The 26,055-nt window shown below is 37.8% G+C and overlaps 1 protein-coding gene across 3 annotated transcripts in view; it reads left to right on the forward strand.

Annotated features, from left to right (window-relative positions):
* The window catches only part of ROCK1 (Rho associated coiled-coil containing protein kinase 1), a 96,343-nt gene that overhangs the window by 11,772 nt on the left and 58,516 nt on the right, over nucleotides 1-26,055 (forward strand). For all 3 annotated transcript variants that reach the window (XR_008448399.1, XM_009565146.2, XM_054057532.1), the window contains exons 2-4: nucleotides 20,420-20,501; nucleotides 24,269-24,369; nucleotides 25,212-25,349. Coding sequence is in view for 2 of the 3 variants with exons in the window: in XM_009565146.2 (XP_009563441.2) it covers nucleotides 20,420-20,501; nucleotides 24,269-24,369; nucleotides 25,212-25,349 (321 nt within the window). In the remaining variant the exon portion in view is untranslated. The remainder of the gene's footprint in view (nucleotides 1-20,419; nucleotides 20,502-24,268; nucleotides 24,370-25,211; nucleotides 25,350-26,055) is intronic.

A 26,055-nucleotide genomic window follows, 5' to 3' on the forward strand; every position in this document is an offset into this window, starting at 1 on the left:
CAGTAGTTTCCAGTAGCGCAGTCACTTGAGTAAAGGGGGAAAGATCACCAAAATGTTTCATTGACCTAAATAATTTGAAATCTTTTACAGATAAAGTTCGTTAGTTCTCTGAAATAATTCTCTTTGTTAGCCCACATAATGAGTAGGTAGTTTTTTTCTGTTCCATGTGGAATAGAAATACGTGTGCAACTGATGCTTGCCTTTTACTTCTGGAGTGCTTCATAGATGTCTCAGAAAGCCTGTCTGTGAAAAGCTTCATTAATCACTTGAGATCATCGTGAAATGAATTGGTTAGAAATAAGATTTCTGTTCGGTCCGTTCATGATAATTTTACACACAGACACAGGCGTGCGCGCGCATGTGTATATATATCTATATGAGATGAAAAACATGAAGTCCTGACATGCATTTTCCTTTAAAATAAAAACCCATTGAATACAAACTATAAGCTTCAGAATTATTGATAGGAGTTTTTGTTTTCCATACTGTGAAATTACAGTTTCCCACTTAAGATTTTGTTAGAAGCAACTACAACGAGAATATTTCTGTATCATGTGTGATGACATCAAAATGGCACAAGGAATTATCTGTATAAAGTTTGCTAATAAGTAGTTGAATTAAAGTTAACTTTGAGACATTAGAAATTTTTAAAATAGTATATTTAAAGATGACTTGGTGGTCAATGGTTTTTATTCAGATAATCTGAATAGGCTTCCTCTCCCACTAGTTGTTGGACCAGATGATCTTTCAAGATCCCTTCCAATCTGGGCTGTTCTATTGTTAATTGATTCTCAAGCTTTTGAAAAAAATACCTGTAAAGTGTTTCACTGTATTTTTTTCCTTTTTGTAGCTTTGGTTTCAAAACATCACTGAAGTTCTTAAATCAGTGCAACAGATCTGTTTGCAGTAGAGCTTGTTAAGCACGTAATAATTACCTATACAATGTGTACAAATTGCTTTCTTAGCCATAGCTGCCAAGGCCCCATTTTCTGAGGTGACACTGTACAGAATATGAGGTCTTTGCTGAGGAGCACAATGTTTGTTGTTTGTCTTGTAACATCAGATCTGATCAGAATAAAAACAAAAAGACCTCAGGAGAAAAATCTTTAGTGGCTTGAAGAGGTGGAAGAAACTCCATCACAGAATGCATACTCAATAAATCTAGTTTCTAAATGGATAAAAAAGAGAAACTACTGTTAGATATTTTGTTAAATATGTTTCATCTTAAATGCCAACTATAAATTGCAATTGTATGTGAATTTAAAGTTTGGAGAATGGATTGAGAGTAGCCCTGATGAGAAGGACTTGGGGTTCTGATGGATGAGAAGTTTAACATGAGCCATCAGTGCAGGTTTGCACCCCAGAAAGCCAACTGTATCCTGTACTGCATGAGAAGTGTGGCCTACAGGTTGAGGGAGGTAATTCTCCCTCTCTACTTCATTCTCATGAGACCCCACGTGGATTCCTGTATTCAGTTCTGGAGTTCTCAGCACAGGAAGGACATGGAACAGTTAGAGTGAGTCCAGAGGAGGCCTATGAAGATGATCCGAGAGTTGGAGCACCTCCCATATGAGGACAGGCTGAGAGAGTTGGGGTTGTTCAGCCTGGAGAAGAGAAGGCTCCAGGGAGACGTTATAGTAGCCTTCCAGTACTTAGAGGGGACCTACAGGAAAGCTGGGGAGGGGCTCTTGATTGGAAGGGTGCAGGGCAGGACAAGAGGTAATGGTTTTTAGATGAAAGGGGGGAGATATACATTAGGCTTTTTATTGTGAGGGTAGTGAGGCATTGGATGCGGTTGCCCAGGGAAGTCATGGATGTCCTCTCCCTGGAGATGTACAAGGCCAGGTTGGATGAGGCTTTGAACAACTTGATCTAGTGGGAGGTGTTCCTGCCCATGGAAGGGGGTTGGAACTGGGCGATCTTTAAGGTCCCTTCCCACCCAAACCATTCTAGAATTCTGTGATTGTCCCTTAAATCCAGGTTGGAAGGAGCAAGAAAGCAAGCTCTAAACATTTGCATGTGATATGATTCTAAACTTGATCTACAGTGATTCTAAACCGAGACAAAATTCAGTTCTTTTTTTATTCATTCTGAGTCATACAATGCAGTATCTTGACTGAAGCAAGTAAAGGGTTGTTTTGAGTGTGTGTTATTTGACACTATGAGATGAAATGCTGCATTGCTTGTCTTCGCTGAAAACTTAAAGTACAGAGCTTTGCATCACGAACTACCTGTAACTTTTCAAGAGCAAAGAGTATCTGTGTGTTGCTGGTTTTGGTCCTTCTTATTTCTCCTGCCAAGCAAACAATTTTTAAATTGTGAATCAAAATGGAAGTAATAGGTCAAGGTTTTTTGATTATTTTTAAGGGTTGGTTGTTTAGGATGTGTACATGTATATATGCAGAATGTGTACACACACACACGCTCTTCTGCTCTTAGACCTTTCCTAATGCCAGATGGTTGGGTTTTAACTTTTCGAAATCAAATTGCCTCTGAGTAATTCAGAGTCTAGTTACAGAGTTTACTTCAATGGCAGTGTGTTTTTCTTGGATACCATGAAAGATGTAACTGTTTTCTTAATTTCCTCTTTATTTCTGAGGCTAGGTATATATGTTCAGTTATAAAATGACCATGGTTGGTAACAAGCATCTGTTTCCAAAATGACTGTTTACATGTGTGCATTTGTGTAGTTTTTCAGAAATTGGCTCTGCGGTCCGGTAGGGACTTCTGGTAGGTGAAATGCAGAACGTCTGACAAAAGTCTAACTCTGAACTCGAGGTGTTTCTACTACTCTTTAATTATGTTCTGGAATATCCCTTGTTGATTTTTTTGTAGTAATTAGAAATTGGGAGCCTGCTTTACCAAGTGCTTACAAAGAAAGAGTTTGTATGAACGGGAAGCAGCAGATGCTACCTGACCTGACTGACTATGGCTTTTGAGCTACTGGTTACAAATATATATATATGTACATACATTCTAGATATCACTAGTCCCTTAGTTCATGCAGATTTCCAAGAACACAGTGCTTTGCTTTTTTTTTTGTTTTTTTTTTGTTTTAAATTGGATGCTCAAAAAATGCTTTCGTAAAAGCTGGGAAAAAAAATGTAGAAGTTGGATGCAAGTCAAACAGCCTTTCATTAGCTTCTATGTATTTTTAAGAAAACATGTTTTCATAAGTTTTGCTCTCTAAACTAAATGACAGCTACTCAAAATGGTCTGCAGGACAGAGGAACAGAAAATGTAATGTCCGTGTGCTCTGATTTGTTTCATGGCAGGCTTTCATGGCGTAACAAAAGTCTTGCTCACCCTCATCTCCTGTAGAGATTAAGTTAATCAGCCCAAGCTGAGCCTTGCTCCCTTGTAAGGACAGGCAGGAGAGACTTTGACAAGTTTCCATGGTAGTGGCAATCGTCCAGACATCCCTGGCTCTCTTTCCTCTTGGGCTAAGATTTGTTTTCTCCCCTCTTCTAAATCTAAAAGGAAATCATCTCTTTGGAGGACATGCCAATCTACTGCATCCTCTTTGGGTAGAGGGTGGTGTTGGGAATGTTTTTCCCAAGTTCTGAAGTGTCTTGTAGGAAGAATAGTATTAGGAAAGAATTGGCTTACTCTTTCATATCAATGTAACTATAAAAGTTACCGCAAGAGTTGTTTTTCAGCTGTTTCTTAGCATTTTAGTATTTTTCATGCCTACAATAGCAGTACGTACACTTGGTAAAAACGCCCAGTGTTCTGAAAGTTGAAACCATTGTTTCACGAAGTTCTGCTGTCTGTGTCTCATGCTTGAGCAACTGTATTGGAAATGTTGGAAAATATTTGTTTCTTGGTATATGAGGTTAATGGCTTTAGTTTTCCTCAAGCTTGAGTCTCAAAGCTTGAAAGGAACATAGAAGAACTTTATTTGCATGTCCCTAAACAAACTTGCAAACCTAATAAAACACATCATCTCTGGGCCTTGTCGAAATTCAAAATGTTGGATCCTACTAATGAATTCATCATACTCCCTCTCTTCCTCTGGTCTTGAAATGCTGTACTTGAAAATTCCAGGTAAACTGGCTTGTATTGTTGCAGTGTTACATATGATTAAAGCCTTAATGGTTATCATGTGAGAAACTTGAAAAAACCTGGAAAAAAGCCACCCTGAGTTTCCATGGACAGCTATGCAGCTATGGTTCTGTTCTGTCATTGCAATACTTGAACATGGAAACGTGTTTTCATGTAGGTTTTTGATTCTGTAGTTAGGTGTTTCATTTTTCGCATACAGTCTAGCGTATTCAAGATTTTAGTCATGACTGTACTGTAATGTCAGGAAGGGTAAAAGAAGAACTTGGAAGATATTTGTTATAAATACTGTCAAAGTATTTCTTGACCTGAAAATAGTCACTATTTAGTGCCTTGAAAATATGCCTAAATATTCAGTGTTAATTAAAAAATATGTTGCTAATGGCATTGTTTGTACATGTTATCATTTTGACTCCAGGTGGATTTTGAAAAAGAGAGCATGTCTGTCTATCACACCTTTTTAAAATTGCTTAAATGTAGTGGGTAAATGTATGTTGCTGTAAGTCGGTTTATAAATTTAGTGCAAGGGATTCTGGAATCTGGAAACAATTTGTTAGCAGAAGTGCTTTGTTCCATATTAGCAGTGCAAATCTCTGAAAAATGTGAAAAATTTGCTTGTTTTTTCCTGTTAGTAAGAAAATTTTGTCAATTCTGAAGAATCTTTGTACTTGGCGGTAGAAGTAACTTGTCTCTATCTAAAATAATTCTCATGGAATTTTTATTGCCTTTAAAAAATATCCATTACTTCAAAATCGTTCTTGTGGCTGTATTCATCATGGAAAAAAATAAATATAGAATAACTTAGGTTTTATGTATACATAAATCTTCTGTTGTATTGAAAGCAACATTTTTCATTTAGTCAATGTGGGAAAAAGTCCATGGGCTTTGCTAGAGTTTGCGTTTTGAGACTGCATAAGTTCTTAGTAGTTTTAAGTTCTTGTTTAGTGAAATATTTCAAATATCTGTTTGACGTGTGATTGCTTGTGATGGAATGTTTATTGCAGAAACGTAGCTAGAGCTCTGACAGGAGATTGCACAATCCCAGACGCTTCTCAGAGTTGATAATCTGCTTGGGTTGTGCTCAACTTCCCATATTTTTTTTTTCAGGGTGGGTTGCATGTGACACTAAAGGAAGGCATATAGCTTTACAATTTACTCTTTCAGTTTCTACAAAGTTGTTTTGTTTTGTTTTAGTATGATTCTTTCATAAGCTTCATTTTTGGGCTTCTGTCATGGCTATTCACCTCTAATTGAGAAAGTGTTTTGACTTGTTCTAGAGTTTTAGGGAAGAATTTCCCTTTTGGGGTGGGGGGTGGTAGGGGAGACTTTCTGCAGTGTTTCCATACTTCTGAAGAAATTATGGTGTTCTCACTTTTTCTTGGAAAGTTATTCAAATAATTGTCTGTCCTCTGTTTAAAAAGTTAAGTACTTTTTTGTCTTTTTCTCAGTTTGTCTAGCCTCTGTTTCCAGTCTCTGTGGCATTACTAAAAATTGAGGATTTTTTCATTCGATATAACTTTTTGAGTGGTGTTTTCTAAAGCGTAGTTATTGAACTAATATAATCTACAGAAACTGAGTTGTCAAGGTTAAAGATAGAACCTGCTTTTTTATTGTTTTATAGCTTATTGTTTATATCTGTAGTTACTGCACATTTTTGTTTGCTGCAAACGTAATCCAGGTGACAGCTGGTACTGTATGGCTAATAAGATATTTCTGTTTTATAGAGAAATTAGTTACCTCTCCACTGACTTCTTATATTGAAAGCTTTGCTGATATTTTTTTTTTGGGGGGGTTGTTTTTTTTGGTTTTTTTTGGTTTTTTCCGTAGCAGAGGTAACAGGTTTTAGACAGAAGTGTAGTGGGGCAGCTAGAAGTAGCAATTTAAGCTACTGATGGGAGAATTTACTCTACTTTTACCATAATGTGTTAAGCTAAGAGATCTAAATTTACTTTGCATATTAAATGCTTTTATAAGAACTGTTACACTTTTATGTTTTTGCAGTAATGTGTTGTTTCTTCTTATAAACATGTTAGTATCTTGCTAATTCCCATCTTGTCCAGCTGACTGAAGATGACTTCCTGAAGTCTGGTTTTGTGGATACCTGCCTGGAAAAAAAAGTCTGAGAGGCAGACAGCAATTTTCCGCGCAACAGATGTGGAGGGGGTTCTTTTTCCTTTGCCTAAATAGCAGTATTTCTTAATGGAAATGTGCAGTTTCTTTCCTTTCCTTGAAGGCTTTACCTGATTCCTCGCAGTCTGCTGCCCAAAAAAGCCTAAGACTTTTGAATGGGACTGGAACAGTTTCCCTTCATTTTTTCATATCTCTGGTCTGTCTGTCTTCTATACCATTTTATTGAAGGGAAGGTATTTGCATCCATAATGTTAATTGGTATCCACCTTACTTTTGCTTTATAGGGAGAGTTCCTTGGAGTGTTGACTCCCATTGGTCTAAATTGGTAGTTATAAATGAGTCTTTAAGACGTTAGGTCTTCTAAACCAAAAGCGGTAGATCTATATGTGCTGCCTGTGGAAGATCCCAGGGGTAACCAAGAAAGCTGCGGGGACCTCAAAGGACTTTTACAGATTTAATTTACAAGTGAGATTTGGCTTTTTTTTTTTTTTTTTTTTTTAAATTTTCTCAAGTAGCTACTTGACATTTTGGGGGAACAGGGCTTGCCTTGTATTTTTGGTGAATATGAGAAGTTTGAGAAGTTGAAAGGATGTGAGGTCACTTTTCCCCCACAAGGTATTTCTGGGGGTAGGGTTACCCTGCTGCTCATCTCCAGTTGCAGTTGTTACAGTAGCTGGGAACTCTAGACCTGTGAGGCACTTCCTGATGCTGCAGTCATTGTGGAGTGCTGCTTCCATGGTGATAAACATCAGTCAGTTCTGTAACCATATGCTTTACGTGTACTTGCATTCTACATATGTAATGCAGTTTTATTGAAAAGGGCAATTTTAGGAAGCTGTACTTAAGCTTTATTTAAATCTTAGTGTGAGACAAAATTGCTTGGTATATCTTTTAAACCTAAAGTATGCCATCTGGTTTCTTATTTTCTACATATGAAAATACCAAGAATCTGTGCAACTCTCCAGATAGTTATGCAACTCTTTTAGTCTTTTTATGTAAGGTATTCTGTTGATGGCAGAATATGCCGTGTGATATAGAAGCTTTGTAGTTCATAAAACTTGCCCACAGAGCATATTTTGTCCATTCATGCAGATGAACCTTTTTTTATGGAAAATAAGCTGCAAATATCTAGAGAGCTCACTTGCTGTGAAATCAAATAATTTAATTTGACTTAATAGCAGTCAACTTTTGCTGTTGTTACACATCTCTCTGGACTATTGTCAAATATCTGTTGAACCTTTTTCTGTGTAAATTTTATGGAAATACGTTGTTGGTGATATTTTGGCCTATATTCTTCATCTTCCTTGAAGACACTTCTCTCTAATCTTATAGCAGTTCTTAAGATCTAATATTAAATGGATACTAAATTGAAATAACAAACTCCTAATGTAGTAAATTGAATACTGGATGTAAAGACTATTAACTGCAATAAATATCCTAGTGTAGTGAAATTAGTGTTGTAATACAGTGCTAGAAGTTTGGATGAGAAGAAAAACCTGACTGGAACACATGGTCTTCAGACCATGTGAACTAAACATAATTTTAGGCATAAAATAGTGCCTTGAACAGGTGTCATTCGGAACAGATCTGTGGATCCAAGGCTCCTGCATCTAGTCATTGGACAGAGAGGAGCTCTGCTGTGAAGGAGCTGTGACTTGCCCTCAGTTTTAGGGAAGCCTGAGGCTTGTAGATTCTCTGAATTATATGTGTACTGGATACTGACACTGCTTCTGCATGCTTACTGTATACGAGTTGATTCCACAGATTTGCACTGCATTTTATTTTAGTTCACTTTAGGAGATGTTTCAGGTGGTAAGATTCATTGCTGCAGTGGAAAAAACAACACCTGGAAAAACTGCTTGCCTGTGAGAACCCATTACTACTTGTATATATACCTATCTGTAGACTTGCACCTGGGGCTTCAGTGTTTATATGGATGTTAACAATATTCAGAGGCCTTGTGGGCTCTGGTATTGGTGATAGTGTGTTTTGAGAGAGAGAGAAAGATATGTGTGTGTATCAATATATATTGAGATACCAATATTAAGTAAATTTAATGAGCTAAGTGCATACTCTAGGAATTTGTCAGTAAAAATGTTGAACAGCTGATGTTTGGAAAGAATGGAAGTCCATGTACTTAACATGTGTAACCACAAAGAATGTGATATGGGTGAAGTTTTCGTCTATACATGGAATAACTCTTAAAAAGGCTGAAATGAAAGCAGTAATCTGTAATGTCTTCAATAATCTGCCCTGAGGTTTCAAGATCTCCTTATTGAGATTTTAAATCTTTACTGAGATTTTAAACTCGGTAAAGAGCTAAGCATTTAAAACCATTTTCTTTGTGAAAGGCTATGTATTTAACCTAAATTTGCATAAGCTCTTTGAGTATTGCAAGATACTACGAAGTAATGAGCTCTGTAGAATTGTATCATAGTGGCAACACAAGTGGGTGATGAATCAAGTGCCTTGTACTCAGGCTCATATGTCAGTTTGTATACTTTTCCTAGTCTAACAATGTAATGAAAGTTATTAAGTGAAGTGTCTTAATTCTGTCTACATTGACTTCTCTGCTTTAAACATGAAATACTGAACTGCAGTTTTCTGTTCTCTGGACAGCAAAATAAATGAATGTGATTAACTTAAAACTAGGTAGAGTGATCTTTTGTATACTTCATTAAGAGCTAGATAAATGTAGCACTATTGGCATTGGCCTGAAAGTTGTCTGTCAGACAGTGTTCTTGCCTGAAACTAGTGAGTTGTATAGATCTGTTTGGTACTTCTTTCTCAGGTAGGCTTACTCTTGTCCATCTACTTATTAAAAAAAAAATGTTGGGCAGCAGGGGAAAGTCCTGTGTGTTTTTCCTTGCTAATTAAGAAATCTGTTCTTATCACAAAAGAGTAAAGGCTGCTGTGGACCTACTTGGAGGGCTGAAAAATGTGAATCATGCAAAGCTAAGCCTTGTAACGAGGTTTTTTTGTTTATCACTTGCTGCACTGGTAGGGAGTTAAAGGATATTTTTGATATGATAATTAATTCCAGGAACTAGCTTTATGCAAACCAAAAGCATAGGTTGGTGGTTTGTACAAAAGTCATAGAATCACTAGGTTGGAAAGACCTCTTGGATCATCAAGTCCAACCATTCCTATCAACCACTAAACCATGTCCCTGAGCACCTCATCTACCTGGCTTTTAAATACCTCCAGGGACGGTGACTCGACCACCTCCCTGGGCAGCCTGGCCCAGTGCCCAATGACCCTTTCTGTGAAAAATTTTTTTCTGATACCCAGTCTGAACCTGCCCTGGCGGAGCTTGAGGCCATTCCACCTTGTCCTGTCTCCTGTCACTTGGGAGAAGAGACCAGCGCCCTCCTGTCTACAACCTCCTTTCAGGTAGTTGTAGAGAGCAATAAGGTCTCCCCTCAGCCTCCTCTTCTTCAGGCTAAACAACCCCAGTTCCCTCAGCAGCTCCTCATAAGACTCGTTCTCCAGCCCCTTCACCAGCTTCGTTGCTCTTCTCTGGACATGCTCCAGGGCCTCAACATCCTTCTTGTAGTGAGAGGGCCAGAACTGAATACAGTATTTGAGGTGTGGTCTCACCAGTGCCGAGTACAGGGGCAGAGTAACCTCCCTGGACTTGCTGGCCATGCCGTTTCTGATACAAGCCAAGATGCCATTGGCCTTCTTGGCCACCTGGGCACACTGCTGGCTCATGTTCAGTTGGCTGTCAACCAACACCTCCAGGTCCTTCTCCTCCAGGCAGCTTTCTGGCCACTCTTCCCCTAGTCTGTAGCACTGCATAGGGCTGTTGTGCCCCAAGCGTAGGACCGAGTATTTGGCCTTGTTAAACCAATTGGTCTCAGCCCAGTAGTCCAGCCTGTTTAGATCCCTTTGAAGAGGCTCCCTACCCTCCAGCAGATCGACACTTCCTCCCAGCTTAGTATCAACTGCAGTCTTACTTAAGGTGCATTTGATCTTCTCATCCAGGTCATTGATAAAGATATTGAACAGGACTAGACCCAGCAGTGAGCCCTCGGGGACACCATTTGTGACCGGCCTCCAGCTGAAGTTGACTCCATTTACCACAACTCTCTGGGCCCGGCCATCCAACCAGTTTTCCACCCAGGAGAGTGTGTGCCTGTCCAGGCCAGAGGCAGACCGTTTCCTAAGCAGAATGCAGTGAGAAACTGCATGGTCTTCACTTCCTTCATGGTCTCACTTCCTTCACTTCTTCATGGTCTCACTTCCTCCCTGTAGTCTACCCAAGACGCCTGTCCCTTCTTCGAAAGCTCATAGACATTCCTCTTCTTTTTGATGTCCACCCATATCTCCCTGCTCAACCAAGCTGGTTTTTTTCCCTGCCGGCCCATTTTCTGGCACATGGGGACAGCTTGATCCTGTGCTGCCAGGATTTCCTTCTTGAAGAGCACCCAGCCCTCCTGGGCTCCCTTGCCCTTTTTTAGACTGGAAGGGAGCTGTTAAGATCGTGTAGTCTAGCACCTTTACTTGAACAGAGTCACCTAGAGCAGGTTGCCCAGGACCATGTCTAGTCAGATTTTTAATATCTCCACAGACGGAGACCCTGCAACCTCTCTGACAAAACCTGTATTTGACCACTTTCACAGTAAAAAAAGTGTTTTCTTGTGTTCAGATGGAATCTCATGGTTTTAATTTGTGCCCATTGCTTCTTGTCCTGTCAGTAGACACCTTTTATACACATGGCTAACATTCTCCCCTCCAGCCTTCTCTTCCCCAGCCCGAACAATTCCAGCTTCCTCAGCCTCATAGTATGAGAGATGCTCCAGTCTCTTAATCATTTTTATGGCCCTTTTCTGAATGCATTCCAGTATGCCCATGTTCATCTTGTCCTGGAGAGTCCAGAACTGGACACAGCACTGCAGGTGTGGACTCAGCAATAGGAATAGAAGAGAACGATCACCTGCCTCGACCTGTTGGCAATCCTCTGCCCAACACAGCCTGAGATACTGTTTGCTGCTTTTGCTGTGAGGGCACATTGCTGCTGATGGTCAGTTGTTGTCTACCAGGACCCAAGGTTTTTCTTGGTGGAGCTGCTTTCCAGCTGGTGATGCTCCCCTGCCCCAAATATATTGGTGCCTGGGTTGTTCCTCCCCAGATGCAAGAGTTGGTATTTCCTCTTGCTGAATGAGATTCTTCCCTGCCAGTTTTTCCAGTCACTTCAGGTCCCTTTGACAGTTCAAAGGTCTGATAATCCAAAAAGGAATTTCTAATATTTTTTTTTGATGATTGAGTTACTATTACTTTTCATGCATGTTTGAAAACAGAAGATAAAAGCTAGCTTCTCCCTTGTAGCACTTAAATAGGCTCTCTCAGTATCGATAGTTCAACACAGAGATCACTTATGTATGACAGAGCATTATGATGAAAAGCAAGAGTGATCAGGTTTGTTGATTTAAAGTGTGGAGGGAAGCTTTAGCACTGTAGAAACAATTAGGGAAATGGCTACAATACAAGGAACTGAAATACGGATAGGTAGAATTATAAATCTTAAGACTTACTTTGGTCTCTCCAAAAAAGGAAAAGTAGCAAAGACTTTAAACTTGGATAACTGCCAGTTGGTCCAAGGAATGCAAATTTTGTGTTCTGGTAATACCCATTAAGTTCTATTTTAGTTCTTTGAGAGCTAGTTAAATGGCAAAATAAACAAATGTCTCAATAACAAAGTTTCAGGTTCATTTAATACATTTTATTTATCATATACTTTCAGTAGGTGATACTATGTCATACTGTAATAACTTGAAGTAAAAAATTCAAAATATAAAGATGCTATAACTGTATCCTGACAACGTAGATCATATACTGTATTTTTTTTACTTCATATCACTTACGAATCCTGAAAAAATGTTTTACTGAATTTAATTTGCTTGATGGGATTGTATTTTGAAATATCCTACCAGTCAACCTCACTATAAAGTTGCATTAATATTAAGTTATACATGGAATAGTTAGGGTTGGAAGGGACCTTGTTCCAACCCTCCTGCCATGGGCAGGGACATCCCACTAAATCAGGCTGCCCAAGGCCACGTCCAGCCTGGCCTTGAATAAAACCTGGCCTCTGAATAAAACCTGCATTCTGTAATTATAGTGAGGTTTGAGATTAAGGAATGTAGTTACAGAGTGAGGCAGTCCAGTACAGTCATAGGAGGACTGACAGTTTTATGCATCAAAACTTCAGAAATTGGTATAGACAAAAATATGGGAAAAAATCCAATTGATATGGGACTGCTTAAGTCAAACTGAAGAAAACCAGTGCATTTTAGAGGAATGTAATGAAAAGAAATTAGCATAACAGCCTGAGAAATTGAGTGCGAATGGATTTTGTAGTTAATGTCTATGTTGTTGATAAATTTTATGTTACTGCAGTCTGTGTTTTTTGAAAAACTGAAGGGAAAGTAAAGGAAAAGGGTGTTGCAGAAATCTTTCTGTACATTGTTCATAAAGAAACTCAGGGGAGTTTCCGTGCTGGAGTCCTTATTTGCAGCACTCATGTTAAGGTTTTCTCTCAAGCTAAAGTGGTATTAGGAAAGTTTTTTGGACAAAATTACACCAACAGTGAGATTCCTGAGACTGCTTGATAATTTATCCATCTTTTCTGTACCTAACTCTGTCTTATTAAGGCATGTAAGACTGTCTGGAACCTTAGTTAACTACATTAGTACTTAAAACTGTTTTGATAGCAGTAGTAAGAAAGATGGCAAATACATAACTTTTAAAATTATTTTTCTATTGAAGAAGAAAGTCTTTTGGATAATGCAGGAGCCCTCAGCCCAGCAGCAGAACAAATGACGCCACAGATGTTGCAACGGTGAAGGGCTAGCTCCTGTATTTAGGAAGAAAGGCATGCTTTGTAAATCTAGTGGAGTTCTTTGAAGTAATTTTTGAGTATGATGATAAGAAAAAGCTTTTAGTGAAGCTCTTCATTTAAGCTTTTTTCTGAACTAAGCTGCTTTGGGCCAGGCTAGTTTTGTGAATGGATGAAGTGAGAGCTGGTGATTGGGCATAAGTGATCCAAAATGGTGAATGATGATTAATTAATGGTGGTAGAGTAGTGAAATTTAAACCTATAGTGAATAACAGAAGAAATTAATGCCTGTGTGGTTAAAAGTAGCAGGTGAAATTCAGCATTGATGAACATTCATTGAGTGGATAGGAAAGAAATCTCTCATCTTCATGTACTTGTGCTGTTGAATGTTAAACTAGCTTTGTTTTATAGTACCTGGTTTTGTGAAAGAAGAAATTTAGTACACGGTGACTGTGAAAATTAACCAGATATTTCAGTTAATAACTTGAGATTTAATGAGGAACAGAACATGAAACATTGATTGTATTGCACGTGTGCTTATGGTGTGCTCACAACTTAAACACTGTTTGTAGTTTTCCCACCAATTCAAAAAGCTTGTAGTAGAAATAAAAGAAAACACTGAGGGGTGGGGTAGTACTTTTCCAACCTTAATGATTCTGTGATCTGTGATTCTGTGAATTGGAACAGCTTTCATACAAGGATAACTGGAAGAGAGGTGACCAAGGGAGGAATGATGGAAGTGTGTAAAGCTGTGTCTTGGGGCACATGGTTAAAGAGTCATTGTTCCTTTTGTGACTGAAGAATGGCAAGTATACTTTCACATGGCCGGTAGGCAATGGTATTCGTACCTATACGATGCTGTAAATGCAAGAGTTTAAAAAGGGTAGAGAAAACATTTAGACACTGAAGAAAATTACTGAAGAAAATCCCATCTGAGGCTGTTACGTGTGACAGTGCTATTTCTGCCTCATAAATACAGTAGAGAAGTACTACCATATGCTGGACTTGCTCATATCCTCTTTCCTAAACACCCTTATTGTCATCTATGGAGGCAGTATATGAGTCCAGACTGACCTCTGATTTCACTCCATGTATCTATTCTTTTGAAACTTTTAAGTGTGGTGTAGGAATGAATGAAACCAAACCAATGGATTGTGTGGAAATGTCGGTTTGATATGGAAGAAATCCCTGCACATTGCAATAGCTCCCTAGTATGTCTCTTCTTAATTTCAGGATAAAATGAGGCTTTCTAAATAGATTATGAAACTATTTATGATTTCATTAAAAGAATGTGATATAGAAAAAACTATATCAGACCATCAAACTGAGTGAAGGATGTTATAAAGGAAGTTTTTTTCCCTGTTCTTTTTAATCACCTCTGAAATACTACTACCATATAAGATGCAAGTGGAAGTCTTATGTTTGCATTTATAACCAAATTTATTTTAGAGATCTAATTTAACTAATAATATAAAAGGAAAATCTCTATGTAGACCTCAAAGCTAAGGAGGAAAATTGCTTTGTGGTGACAGAATAGGGTAGAACTTAGCATTAGCTGAAAATACCTCTAAGCTAAAATACGTGTTCCTAAGTAGTACAGGATGTGCTGTATTTAAAGAAGATACAGACTAAAAATGTATGGAACCTATCCAAGTGGGGGGAAAAAAAAATCAATCACAGATTCATAGAATTGTTTAGGTTGGAAAAAGTCCTTTAAGATCATCAAGTCCAACCCTTAACATGACACTGTCAAGTCAGTCACTAAATCGTGTCCCTAAGCCACCCGATCCACATGTCTTTTTATATCTCCAGGGATGGTGACTCAACCACTTCCCTGGGCAGCCTGTTCCAATGCTTGACAACCCTTTTGGTGGAGTAGTATTTCCTGATGTCCAGCCTAAACCTCCTCTGGTGCAGCTTGAGGCTGTGTCCTCTCATCCTATCACTTGTTACTTGGGAAAAGAGACTGATACCCACCTTGCTACAACTTCCTTTCAGGTGGTTGCAGGGGGTGATAAGGTCTCCTCTCAGTCTCCTTTTCTCCAGAGTAAGCAGCCCTAGTTCTCTCAGCTGCTTGTCATGAGTCTCTGGACTTGTGCTCCAGACCACTCACCAGCTTTGTTTCCCTTCTCCAGACACACTCCAACACCTCAGTGTCTCTCTTGTAGGGAGTGGCTCAAAACTGACCATAGTATTCAAGGTGCAGCCTCACTAGTGCTGTGTACAGGGCGATATTCACTTCCCTACTCCTGCTGGCCACGCTACTTCTGATACAAACCAAGATGATATTGGCCTCCTTGGCCACCTGGGCATGCCGCTGGCTCATATTCAGCCAGCTATTGACCACCACCCTGAAGTCCTTTTCTGCCAGGAAGCTTTCCAGCTACACTTCCCTAAGCCTGTAGAGTTGTATGAGCTGGTTGTGGCCGAAGTGCAGGATCCGACAGTTGCCTTTCCTGAACCCCGTACAGTTGACCTCAGCCCATCCAACCAGCCTGTACAGATCCCTCTGTAGAGCCTCCCTACCCTCAAGCAGATCAACACTTTCACGCAAATTGGCGTTATTTGCAGACTTACTGTGAGGGTGCTCTTGATCCCCTCATCTGGATCATTGATAAAGGTATTAGACAGAACTGTCCACAAAACCAAGCCCTGGGGAACACCACTTGTGACTGGCTGCCAACTGGATTTAACTCCATTCACCAGAAATCTCTGGGCTCGACCATCCAGCCAGTTTTTACCCAGCAGAGAGTACGCATGTCCAAGCTATAAGCAGGCAGTTTCTCCTGGAGAATGCTGTAAGAAACGGTGTCAATGACTTTACTGAAATCTAGGCTGACAATGTCTATGGCCTTTCCCTCATCCACTAAGCGGGTCACCTGGTCATAGGAGGATATCAGGTTGGTTAAGCAGGACCTGCCTTTCCTAAACCCATGCTGACTGGACCTGATCACCTAGTTGTCCTGTATATACCGCATGATGGCACTCAAGATGTCACACTGGGAGGCTTATAGTTCCCCAGATCCATCTTCTGGCCTTTCTTGTAGGTAAGTGTCACATTTGCTAACTTCTAGTTGATGGACACCTCCCCGATTAGCCAGGACTGCTGATAAATGGTGAAAAGTGTCTTGATGAGCACTTCCACCAGCTCCCTCAATACCCTTGAGTGAATCTGTTTCAGCCCTGTAGACTTGTGTGTGTCTTGGTGGTATAGCAGGCTGCTAACCATTTCCCCTTAAATTATGGAGGCTTCATTGCACTCCCCATCCCTGTCCAGGGGCTGGATACCCAGAGAATAATTGGTCTTACTATTAAAGACTGAGGCAAAGAAGACACTGGGTACTTCACCCTTTTACTCATCCTTTGTCACCATGTTTCCCCCTGCACCCAATATAGGATGGAAATTCTCCTTAGCCCTCCTTTTGCTGCTAATATATTTGTAGAAACATTTTTTGTTGTCTTTTATGGCAGTAGCCAGATTAAGTTCTGGTTGGCCTTCTAATTTTCTCCCTGCATGACCTCACAAGATCTTTGTAGTCCTCCTGAGTTACCTATCCCTTCTTCCAAAGGTCATAAACTCTGTGTTTTTTTCCTGAGATCCAGCCAAAGCTCTCTGTTCAGCCAAGTCAGACTTCTTGCCAGCTGCTTTGTCTTCCAGCACATGGGGACAGCCTGCTCTTGTGCCTTTAAGACTTCCTCCTTGAGAGATGTCCAGCCTTCCTGGACTCCTTTGCCCTTCAGGGCTGGTCCCCTGGGACTCTGTCAATGAGTCTCCTAAACGGGCCAAACTCTGCCCTCTGGAAGTCCAAGGTGGCAGTTCTCACCCCTCTCCTCATTTCTCCAAGAATCAAAACCTGTCATTTCATGATTGCTGTGCCCAGGATGACCTCCAACCATCATATCATCCACAAGTCCTCTGTGAACAAAAGGTTCAGTGGTTCTCTGTCCTTCATTGGCTCACTTACTAGCTGTGTCAGAAGATTGTAATATCTGCCACACCCTCCAGGAATCTCCTTGATATGAAAATGAGGGCTTATTTTAACAAAGCATATTAAACTATCAGATGTATGGTTGCCTGTTATGATGACGTCTTTTACTTTAACAGGAGGAGGGTGTGGCTACTATAGGTCTTGAAGGGAATGTGTTCTTTCCTTCTGTGTAAGGAAAAATGATGGCACATTGAAGGATTGAGCAAGATGGAAACAAGAAAGCTGAGACAGGCATTATCTCTGCAGCTGTCAACAATAACAGTCATGCCTCCTTTCATTCAGCCTTCACCCTTTTTCTCCTAGCCATGATTACTAAAACTCTGTAGTGTATTTCCATCTCTGTGACTCACTTTCCACTGGCATTGCCTCTCACTCTCGAGGTTGTGTGCTCCTCCTCTGTGTTTGTTCACCAGTGCTACCACTTAAAATAGCCGTGCTTCTGTGTTTCCTGTTGTACTGGGACATCTTGTAGTGTTCCCAAGTTCCTCTGGTTTAGCTAATGTAAATGAAATAAAAAGATTATTTTGTGGTTTATGTTGTACAGTAGATATACCAAATATTTTACTTCCATTATTCACAGTTTTCTAAATTTACATTAAGCTTAGTCTTGTATTTGTAGTCCATCATAAAGTAATACCATGCTATTTTTTCTCCAGAAACATACTTCAGATGAAGTAATTAATGGTTTTGAGAGTCAAGTATTTAGAAGTCTAAGTATTTAGAAGTCTCCTACTTATTCTTGGATCGACACTCAGCCCCTACTTTTTTTTCAAATGAAAGTTTTGAACCAGAGTAGTTTCTTCACTGCATACTGTAGCAAAGGAGAACTGATTTTTGAAGAGCCATTTAAATAAGCAACTCTTGGCATGCAGCTTCCTTAGATGTTATTTGCGTGATTTTGCAGTGTGATTAGAATTGAAAGTGAGACCAATAGCTTGAATCTATATTTCAAAGAGTTTTTCTGTTAAGTGTTTTGCTTGAACGAGTTCATATCTAAGATCTGAAAGGCAATATTTTCATGGTTAATTCTGAATGAAACTACTGAAATTTGCTTTTGCCTGTTAAAAGTGAATTTGTGTAGTATTTTTCATCTTTATTTTAGGGCTTTTAAAAAGAAACACAACAAAATACCCACCGTGCCTGATAGACCAGTGAAACTGATGCTTTCTGTTTTTCTTGTTTTTCTTGGTGTAGGCTTACATTTTAATATTTTGAAAGAAAAGATATGGTACAAAAGCGAGATCCATGTTAAAATTTTGTAAATATTCTTATTTGTCCTAAGTTGTTGTATTCAGTGTTTAGAATCTCCCATTCTCTAAAGCGAAAGACTGCATTTTAGCCCTGAAACAGAGCAGGTAATTGCGCTGCCCCAGAGCAAACCAGAGCTTTGAGAATTTTGTTATGCTTCTGCTTAATGTATTGAAAAGTTTTCTGTGTTAGCTGTGACCCTGGACAAACTGATCGACTCAACAGATCTGAAGGCTTCAGGGCAGAGTGGAGCCCAAACTTTGGGTGTGACCTAGCAGCCTGGTAGATGTCCTTTGCCTGATGCTTCTCACAGCATGGGGCTCAAGGCAGAGAGCTGCCAGCGCACCTTGTACTGCTGTATGAGCAGTTATCGCTGTTTCTCCATTGAGTTTACCAAAGAATTGAAATTCTTTAGTGCATATCCTGGATATTCACTATGGATCTTTGGAAAAGGTGTCTTTTAGTAGGTTGCCAATTATTTCCAAGTTACACTTACCTGCATAGCTTTAGTTCTACATCTGTCTTGAGTCTGAGTTTTTAGCCTCTTACTCTCTCATTTATTTTACTGACTTGTTAAATGGTTTTTCACTGCCACACCTTTTCCTTTTTCATCATCAATTTAAATACAAAAATATGATCCTTCTTCACTTAAGATGCAAAACCTTACTTTATTTAGTGTTACGAAATTACTGTGAAGCATTTCTTCATTCTTCTAATTTTCATTGTAACATTTCTTAGTGCAAACTAAGCTACTGTATGGAGAGGTAACTTAAAACAGGAATGTTTTTGTGAAATTAACAAATTTAATTTCCATCCTTTAACGTAATTCTGATTATCCTTGTAGTTTTACTTCTTTACGCCTTTTTTCAAATACTAGCGTGATTTTACTGGTTATTGTCATTATAGCTGAAGTAAATATTTTCTGTCCTGCATATTTCAAAAGTGAGGACTGCAAGCCTATAAATAATTTTGATTTTGATAGCATTTGAATTTTTCATAGCTTAAAATCTGCTTTTGACTGAAATAATAGGTTTGAATTTGAAGTGAGGAATCAAAGACAAATTTTTTTCATCTAGATCAGGTGTATTCTCTAATACATATTTCTGGAAAATCAGCTTTTAAACAGCTTAAACTCTAGTTATTCTTCAGGCATAGTTACTTGATGGATGTAGCAGTCAAAGACTGATGGATCGGCTTTCAATCGTGTATTGCATATTTTTGTAAAAGCTGAAAACAGTCAAATTGGGTCTAATCAGATCTGAACTGATTAGATCAAAGATCTGTCTTGCCTAATATGTCACTCCCAGCAGGTCAATGACAGATAGGGCAGACATCTAGGTAGGAATTGGACAAGTAGATAGCACTACTTCCCTGGCATTGTTTGGTAACACCCATCAATTTGTATTTTATGACCTTCCTCTCTATGGTTGTAGTTGTCACTTAAACATTCCCTGTTTGATAAAGAGACTACCTAATGCTATTTGAGTCTTTGTGATATAATTCCCTAGAATACTTGATCATTTTTCATTTGATACCATATCTGTGGTTTTCAACTGAAGTATCTTGTTTAGTTTTTCTCTGAGCAGATGCAATCCACTGAAGAATCACATCTATATGTTGTAAAATTTAGACTTAAACTTTAAGTCAGGAAATGGCACTTAGCAAGACCTTAAAACTCTTTTCTCTGTCGTCCTTGTATTTTGCTAGGGATTTTTTTGGTGGATTTTGTTTTGTTTCCTTCATAGGGATGTAGTCCATGGTAGTAATGCCAAATGGGCTTGTATCTATTTGTTCCTAGAATCAAGTTAGAATGCATAAAGCCAATATCTTGTTCATGAAAATTCCCTCTGGATTCAATGAATCAAAAGCAGAGATGACTCTTACAATTAAATTACCAATTAAATTAAATTAAATTAAATTGTCCTCTTTTCCAGTTGCATCTTTATGTTCAAATGCCTCCTATGTGATATGTTGTGACGAGTAACAGGTGTTCCGTGTAACTGCTAACTGAATCATTAAATAAATGTGAATTATTTCATTAGTGTGGAAAATTGGTAGGGATGGCTGTTTTTTTCTTGTCTCTTGTATCAGTTAGCAGCATGTGTAATTATTTTCCAAACACTTAATTTTTCTTTTTTTTTTCCCCTAGGATGGATTAGATGCTTTGGTATATGACTTGGATTTTCCTGCCTTGAGAAAAAACAAAAACATTGATAACTTCTTAAACAGGTGTAAGTATTTAATGTTTCAGTTACTAAATAACAGAAGACTACGAAATCAGCAAAAATGAAAAATAAAAGTGGTTCTAGGTTTTTGAAAGGCAGCTAGGCATTGGGGGACATTAAGTTTTTGGCTGTGAGTTGTTTTAAGAGTCTGATTATTTATTTATTTTTCAATGAGAACTGATTGCTGCCTACACAAACTAATCCCCAGCAACTGAATGTCCAAGTTTGTTGCCCCTGTAAATGGCATTTTTTTCAGTGGCACAAAGCCTTTTAAGAGAAAGGCCTATTATCTTTGCTCTTGGCAACCTTCTGGATTCTCATAACTTGCTTTGTAATTTGATTTACTAATATAGTGTAAGGAATTACAATAAAGTGTCATAATGTGTAAACAGTGTCCAGAAACCTTATTAAAAATTTGTTCAGTGATGGACTGGAACATGTGATTTGTAGAATTTTTTTTAGTACAAAAGGTCTCTCTTCATTATCCCATGAAAATCTTATACTGTGGAGCTGCGGTGTTTACTTGTGCATCCAGCTGATGTGTCTGCAGGATTCTTCTCTGTATTTACTCAATTTTTCTACTACCTTATTTCATACATATTCTACTCTGTAATAACATTTTAAATTAATGAAGTTCATCTTTTTGATAGAAGTCGTAGTTCCGTAATCTTCATAATTAAAAACAAACAAACCGACATCAAACCAAAAAGACATGTTAAGTCTTTTCTACAGGCTGCCAAATTGACAACTTCTGGAAATCATGGCGGAAGTGTTTGCTGATTCAGTATTTGCTTCTGCCTGTGAATTGAATGGGCAAGCCTTGAAATTAAGCTTATGTTACTAGATTTTTACAGGCTTAGGCATCTCAATTAAATGTTTTAATTAATTGCTTTTGTGGCATACTTAAAGTAATTTGACTAAAATAATTTTTGTCTTTTCTTCATTGAAATGCATGTTTTTGCTTCTATTTCCAAGATGTTTTCAAATTGTTTACTTGTACAACTGTAAGCAATGCTAGTGAATTTTATATTGTTCCCTGTTTGTGGGACTGTGTGAGTCCACTAGATCTTGTTGATAGCTCACTTGCATATAAGCTGGGTACTGAAAGGACTAAGTTCAAATATTCTGTTTAACTTTTCACAGTTCAAACTATATTTGATATTGTACACTGTGTTACATGCACATTTTGTATACTCAGTTATTTACAGAGAAGGTGTGGTGAAACTCATGGAGAACAGAGAAGTTCTATTAGGCAAAGGAAATACTCATTGCAACAGATAGCTTGACTGTAATTTTTATGAATAGTGAAATCGTTGGTGAGTCTTGAAGAGCTTCACTTTTGTATTTGGGGCTGAGTGAAGGAAAAGAAAACTTATGTTTACTGTCTGATAATGAATATCTTGTAGGTATAAATTATGTGCTCTTTAAGATGTGATCTGAAGTAATACGAAGGTGGAGAAAATACCATATTATTTCACTTCAGATTGCCTTTAGAAGACAAATATTGCTGTGTTTGCTGAGATATGGAAGCAAGCTGTAGATGTAAGAGTTGTGGCCTTAGAGTGAGCTGTGAAGTCTAGTTTGTCTTGAATGTCTGATTTTAAAAAATAATAATGAATAGACATATAGGAACATTTTCATGTCTATTTTAGTTCTAATAGAAAACTGTTTAAAATACCTTTTCGTAGTATTAGCTGTCCAAACAGTTGGCACCATTGTTCTATAATTTTGAAATGAGTTTCTGTATTGCAAATAAAATGGGAGTTTGCTTCTTTTATTTTATAGATCGATTGCCCTGTGAGACAGTCCTTATTCCCTCTTACTTTTCTTTGGTTCACATTGTATATTTGTGGAGCCTCCAAAATCTTCTTCGACTGCCTAAGCTTGCAGGGGTTATTTTTGCAGATATAGAACCTTGTTAATTTTCTACCATACAGAATTAAAAGAATAAAGAAATAATATTTGAGATGGTTGAGAGCCCTGCTTTGCAGCAGGGACTCGGTTTACTTCAAGAGAGCATCTAAGCTTAAAATCAAACTTCAGGGCAAGGTGGAGAATGCGGTCATTTTCCATGGGAGCTGCCCCACCTTTTCATGCAGTGTAAGCTGGCTGGCTCCTGCCCTGTCAATGGGAGATAAGGAACTGCCTATTTAAATATGTTGCAGCCTGATAAACCTTGTTTAACAGATCTTAGCATATGGAGGTCAAATTTCCAACACCGTTCTTAATGTAATGTATTGTTACATAAGATAATTCAGTGTTAATATGTCTCCCAAGCAACCAATTGCAATTTATATCTCCTGAAAAGCCTGATTTACGTCGTTTAAAAATCTTTAGCTTAGATTGCTCTGCAGATATATTTTCCCTAATTCTATTTTGGCCATAGTTTTCAATCGTAAGCCTTACCTATTTAAAGCATTCACGTTGTGCCTAGCTGTCTTTTGCACCAATGTCAATATTTTTCATTCAGAAGCAGAGGACCTCCTGTTATGGGATTACTAGGCAGTAAGTTAACAACAACTAGAAAATTGCTGTCATGAGAATTGTTGCATGTTAGTTTCATGCTCTGCTATCCACTTTCTCATGCTCCCTTATCAGTCAGTTTTCACCAGGGCCATAAGGCAATGCATTCTTTTATAAAGTTACTGAATGTTTTGATCCTTGTGTGAAATAGGTTGTCAGCTTTTCCAATTTTAGTGTAATTTACTGAAATCAGCTAGTGGGATGCTGCATTGTAAAAGGATGGCTTTGCATTAGATAGTAATGCCAGGGAGTATTAATTCAAACAAGACTATGTTTGTTCCTGTTGCGGTAATAAAATCTTAGTGAATTTTAATTGTACATATGCTGCTTTTGTCCTAGATGATGGCCAATGTAGACAGAAATGTAACGGTAATTTTCTGTTGACTGAATAATCATTTTATTGAAATATAATTTAAAAGATTACATTTCTTCTCCTTTCTCTTCCCCCACCCTTACTTCTTTCCAAAGTTGGCTTTTAGGCCTAAAATATTATTTTTGAAAATAAACTATCATAGCACAATTTAGTTTACTTGAAGCGTATCTGTTTTAGTAGATGTTCCTTACTTTTGGAAATACTGAAGCATGAAGCTTTTCCATGTAATCTCAGGCCAGTGTTGACCCACAGGGATTAAAATAGACTGTTTTAATCTTTGACCAAATTTGGAATTAGAATATCTGCCCACTGGGAGTTTGTAAATTGCTGTAGTTTATAGATTGACAGGTTTATATAAATAATGGCAGTGATTCCCACTGCATGTTTTAAATAAAAATCTACTTTTTTGAGTATTAGCAATAGTAAAAGTCAGAAAAGTGAAAGCTTATTTTTTTAAATAGTTTCTTTAAGTGTCTTGTATGTATACTTCATGATATTTTCTCAGATGTATTGCATATTTATCCAGAAATTATCGTTTTATACTGATAAGCTTAAAAGGAAGATGATGCTCCCTCTAAAATGTTTGCATAGCTTTTTTTTTGCAGGTAATAATTTTAGAAGAAATTCCTAAATTAAGATCTCTGGTATTTAGATTGTACAGTAGAGTCATTGCATTATGTTTATGTCAGGTTTTGGTTACTGTGGTAGTGAGAATAAGGTCATGCATTCTGCAGAGAGTTTTCCATTAGGAAGGTGCGTTCAAAAGGAAGTCCCCTCTTTAAGCAGTATATCTTCTAATAACTATGAGAAAATGAAATGAGATTAATAGGTTTGATTAAATTGATTATATATGAAATGTGAATTTTCTTTTATGTAGATAAAGACACAGTAAATAAGATAAGAGATTTGCGCATGAAAGCTGAAGATTATGAAGTGGTGAAGGTGATCGGTAGAGGGGCATTTGGAGAGGTTCAGTTGGTAAGTTACGTTTCTATTTGTACATTTGAATGTATTCTGTAGTGTTTGCGCGTGTCTTTCTGAAGACAGTGTTCAGAAGGTACAATCTTATAACTCAGTGAAATTTTGTTTCTTTTTATCCTATGGAAATGTTCTTGAAAATCTCATATTTTCGTACTCTTGAAGTGCACAAGTACTTGTTTTGCATTTTAGTCTTGCTTCTTTATTAAAATAAAATGGAATTTGTATTCCTTCTTGTCAAGAAAGTTAGCTTTTGCCACTTTATACGTGGACACTTGAACAAATCTTTAGGACTACATTTTCTGCCCATTTGTGGCCTACATCAGATTTTTGTGGACATAGTTCTCACAGATGAGAGATGTTGTCTGTTGTTTGTGATAGATTACCGACAAGGTTTGTTCATGCTGCTTTGTTGAATTAAGAATTGGTGGGAAAAACTTGAAATGTGGCAGGAGGTCTACATTTCTGCTAATGAACTCTGGAAAATGCTTATAGTTTTATCTTTCTAGTATTTAATAAATGCCAGTATTTATCCTTCTAAAGACATATACCTGCAAATCACAAAGCAACTGTTATGCCTATCGACTTCTATGTTGAGTAGTTCTGCCAAATATTTTAAGAACAATGCATATATTGTCAGATAATGGAATGTAATTATACTGTAGACCCACAGTACATAACTCTTTATAAAAATGTGAAGTTTTATAAAACTTGTTAAATAGCGAAGCAGGAGAAGTAATATATTCAGTAGTTTTCTTAATATGTGGCATATTATTTCTTTATTAATTATTTTCTTAATGTGGCAAACTAATGTGTATCTTATGTCATATTTGTCCTCATAGGTAAGGCATAAATCCTCAAGGAGAGTGTATGCTATGAAACTTTTAAGCAAATTTGAGATGATAAAAAGATCAGATTCTGCATTCTTCTGGGAAGAAAGGGATATTATGGCTTTTGCTAACAGTCACTGGGTTGTTCAGGTATAGTGATATTATTTTTTAAATATTGTCATTATAGAATAGTTTTGTTACAACACCGCATGACTTGGAATTACGTGTTTTCATGTTTAGCTTTTCAAACCCCCTTTTTTGGTTGTATAGGTCTGTTAGGAAAATATGTTCGTAATGAATTAGGATAGCGGATACTGCACTTGCTTCAAAACTGTATTGTTTTGTAATGTTTATAAGATAAGATATTCTATTTATTATTAAAACTCCTTGCCAGATACATACTGGTGAGTCTGCTCTGTAGTAATTTTTTGAGGCATCCAGCATACCAGAAAGATATGCTTAAGACACAGCTTCTGTAAATTCTAATTTCTGTGTGTATATTTGACTGCAAATTTTGCCCTCTCTGGTTATTTGTTCCTCATTTCAGTGTTATTACTGACAATTTTTTTGAGGCAAATTATTACCTTCGAAGTTTATACGGAGAGTGTGTTGTGTGTGCACATGTTAACTTATTCATTTAAACTCTTCCTAACTTTAAGCATGTAAATTCTTCTTTTAGGTTAGAATTAAGAAATATCATTCAAGATTTACCTAGATTGAATAGTTAACTATATTACTATCTGTTTGGGAGTGTTTGTCCAGAATAGTACTTTTATGATTTTCAAGAAGTTTTAAGTTAGAAAACTTAAATCTACTTGAACTACTCATGTTGAACAGAGCACTGACAATTACAAGG

Source organism: Cuculus canorus, chromosome 2 (genome assembly GCF_017976375.1).
Source record: "Cuculus canorus isolate bCucCan1 chromosome 2, bCucCan1.pri, whole genome shotgun sequence".
Taxonomy (NCBI): domain Eukaryota; kingdom Metazoa; phylum Chordata; class Aves; order Cuculiformes; family Cuculidae; genus Cuculus; species Cuculus canorus.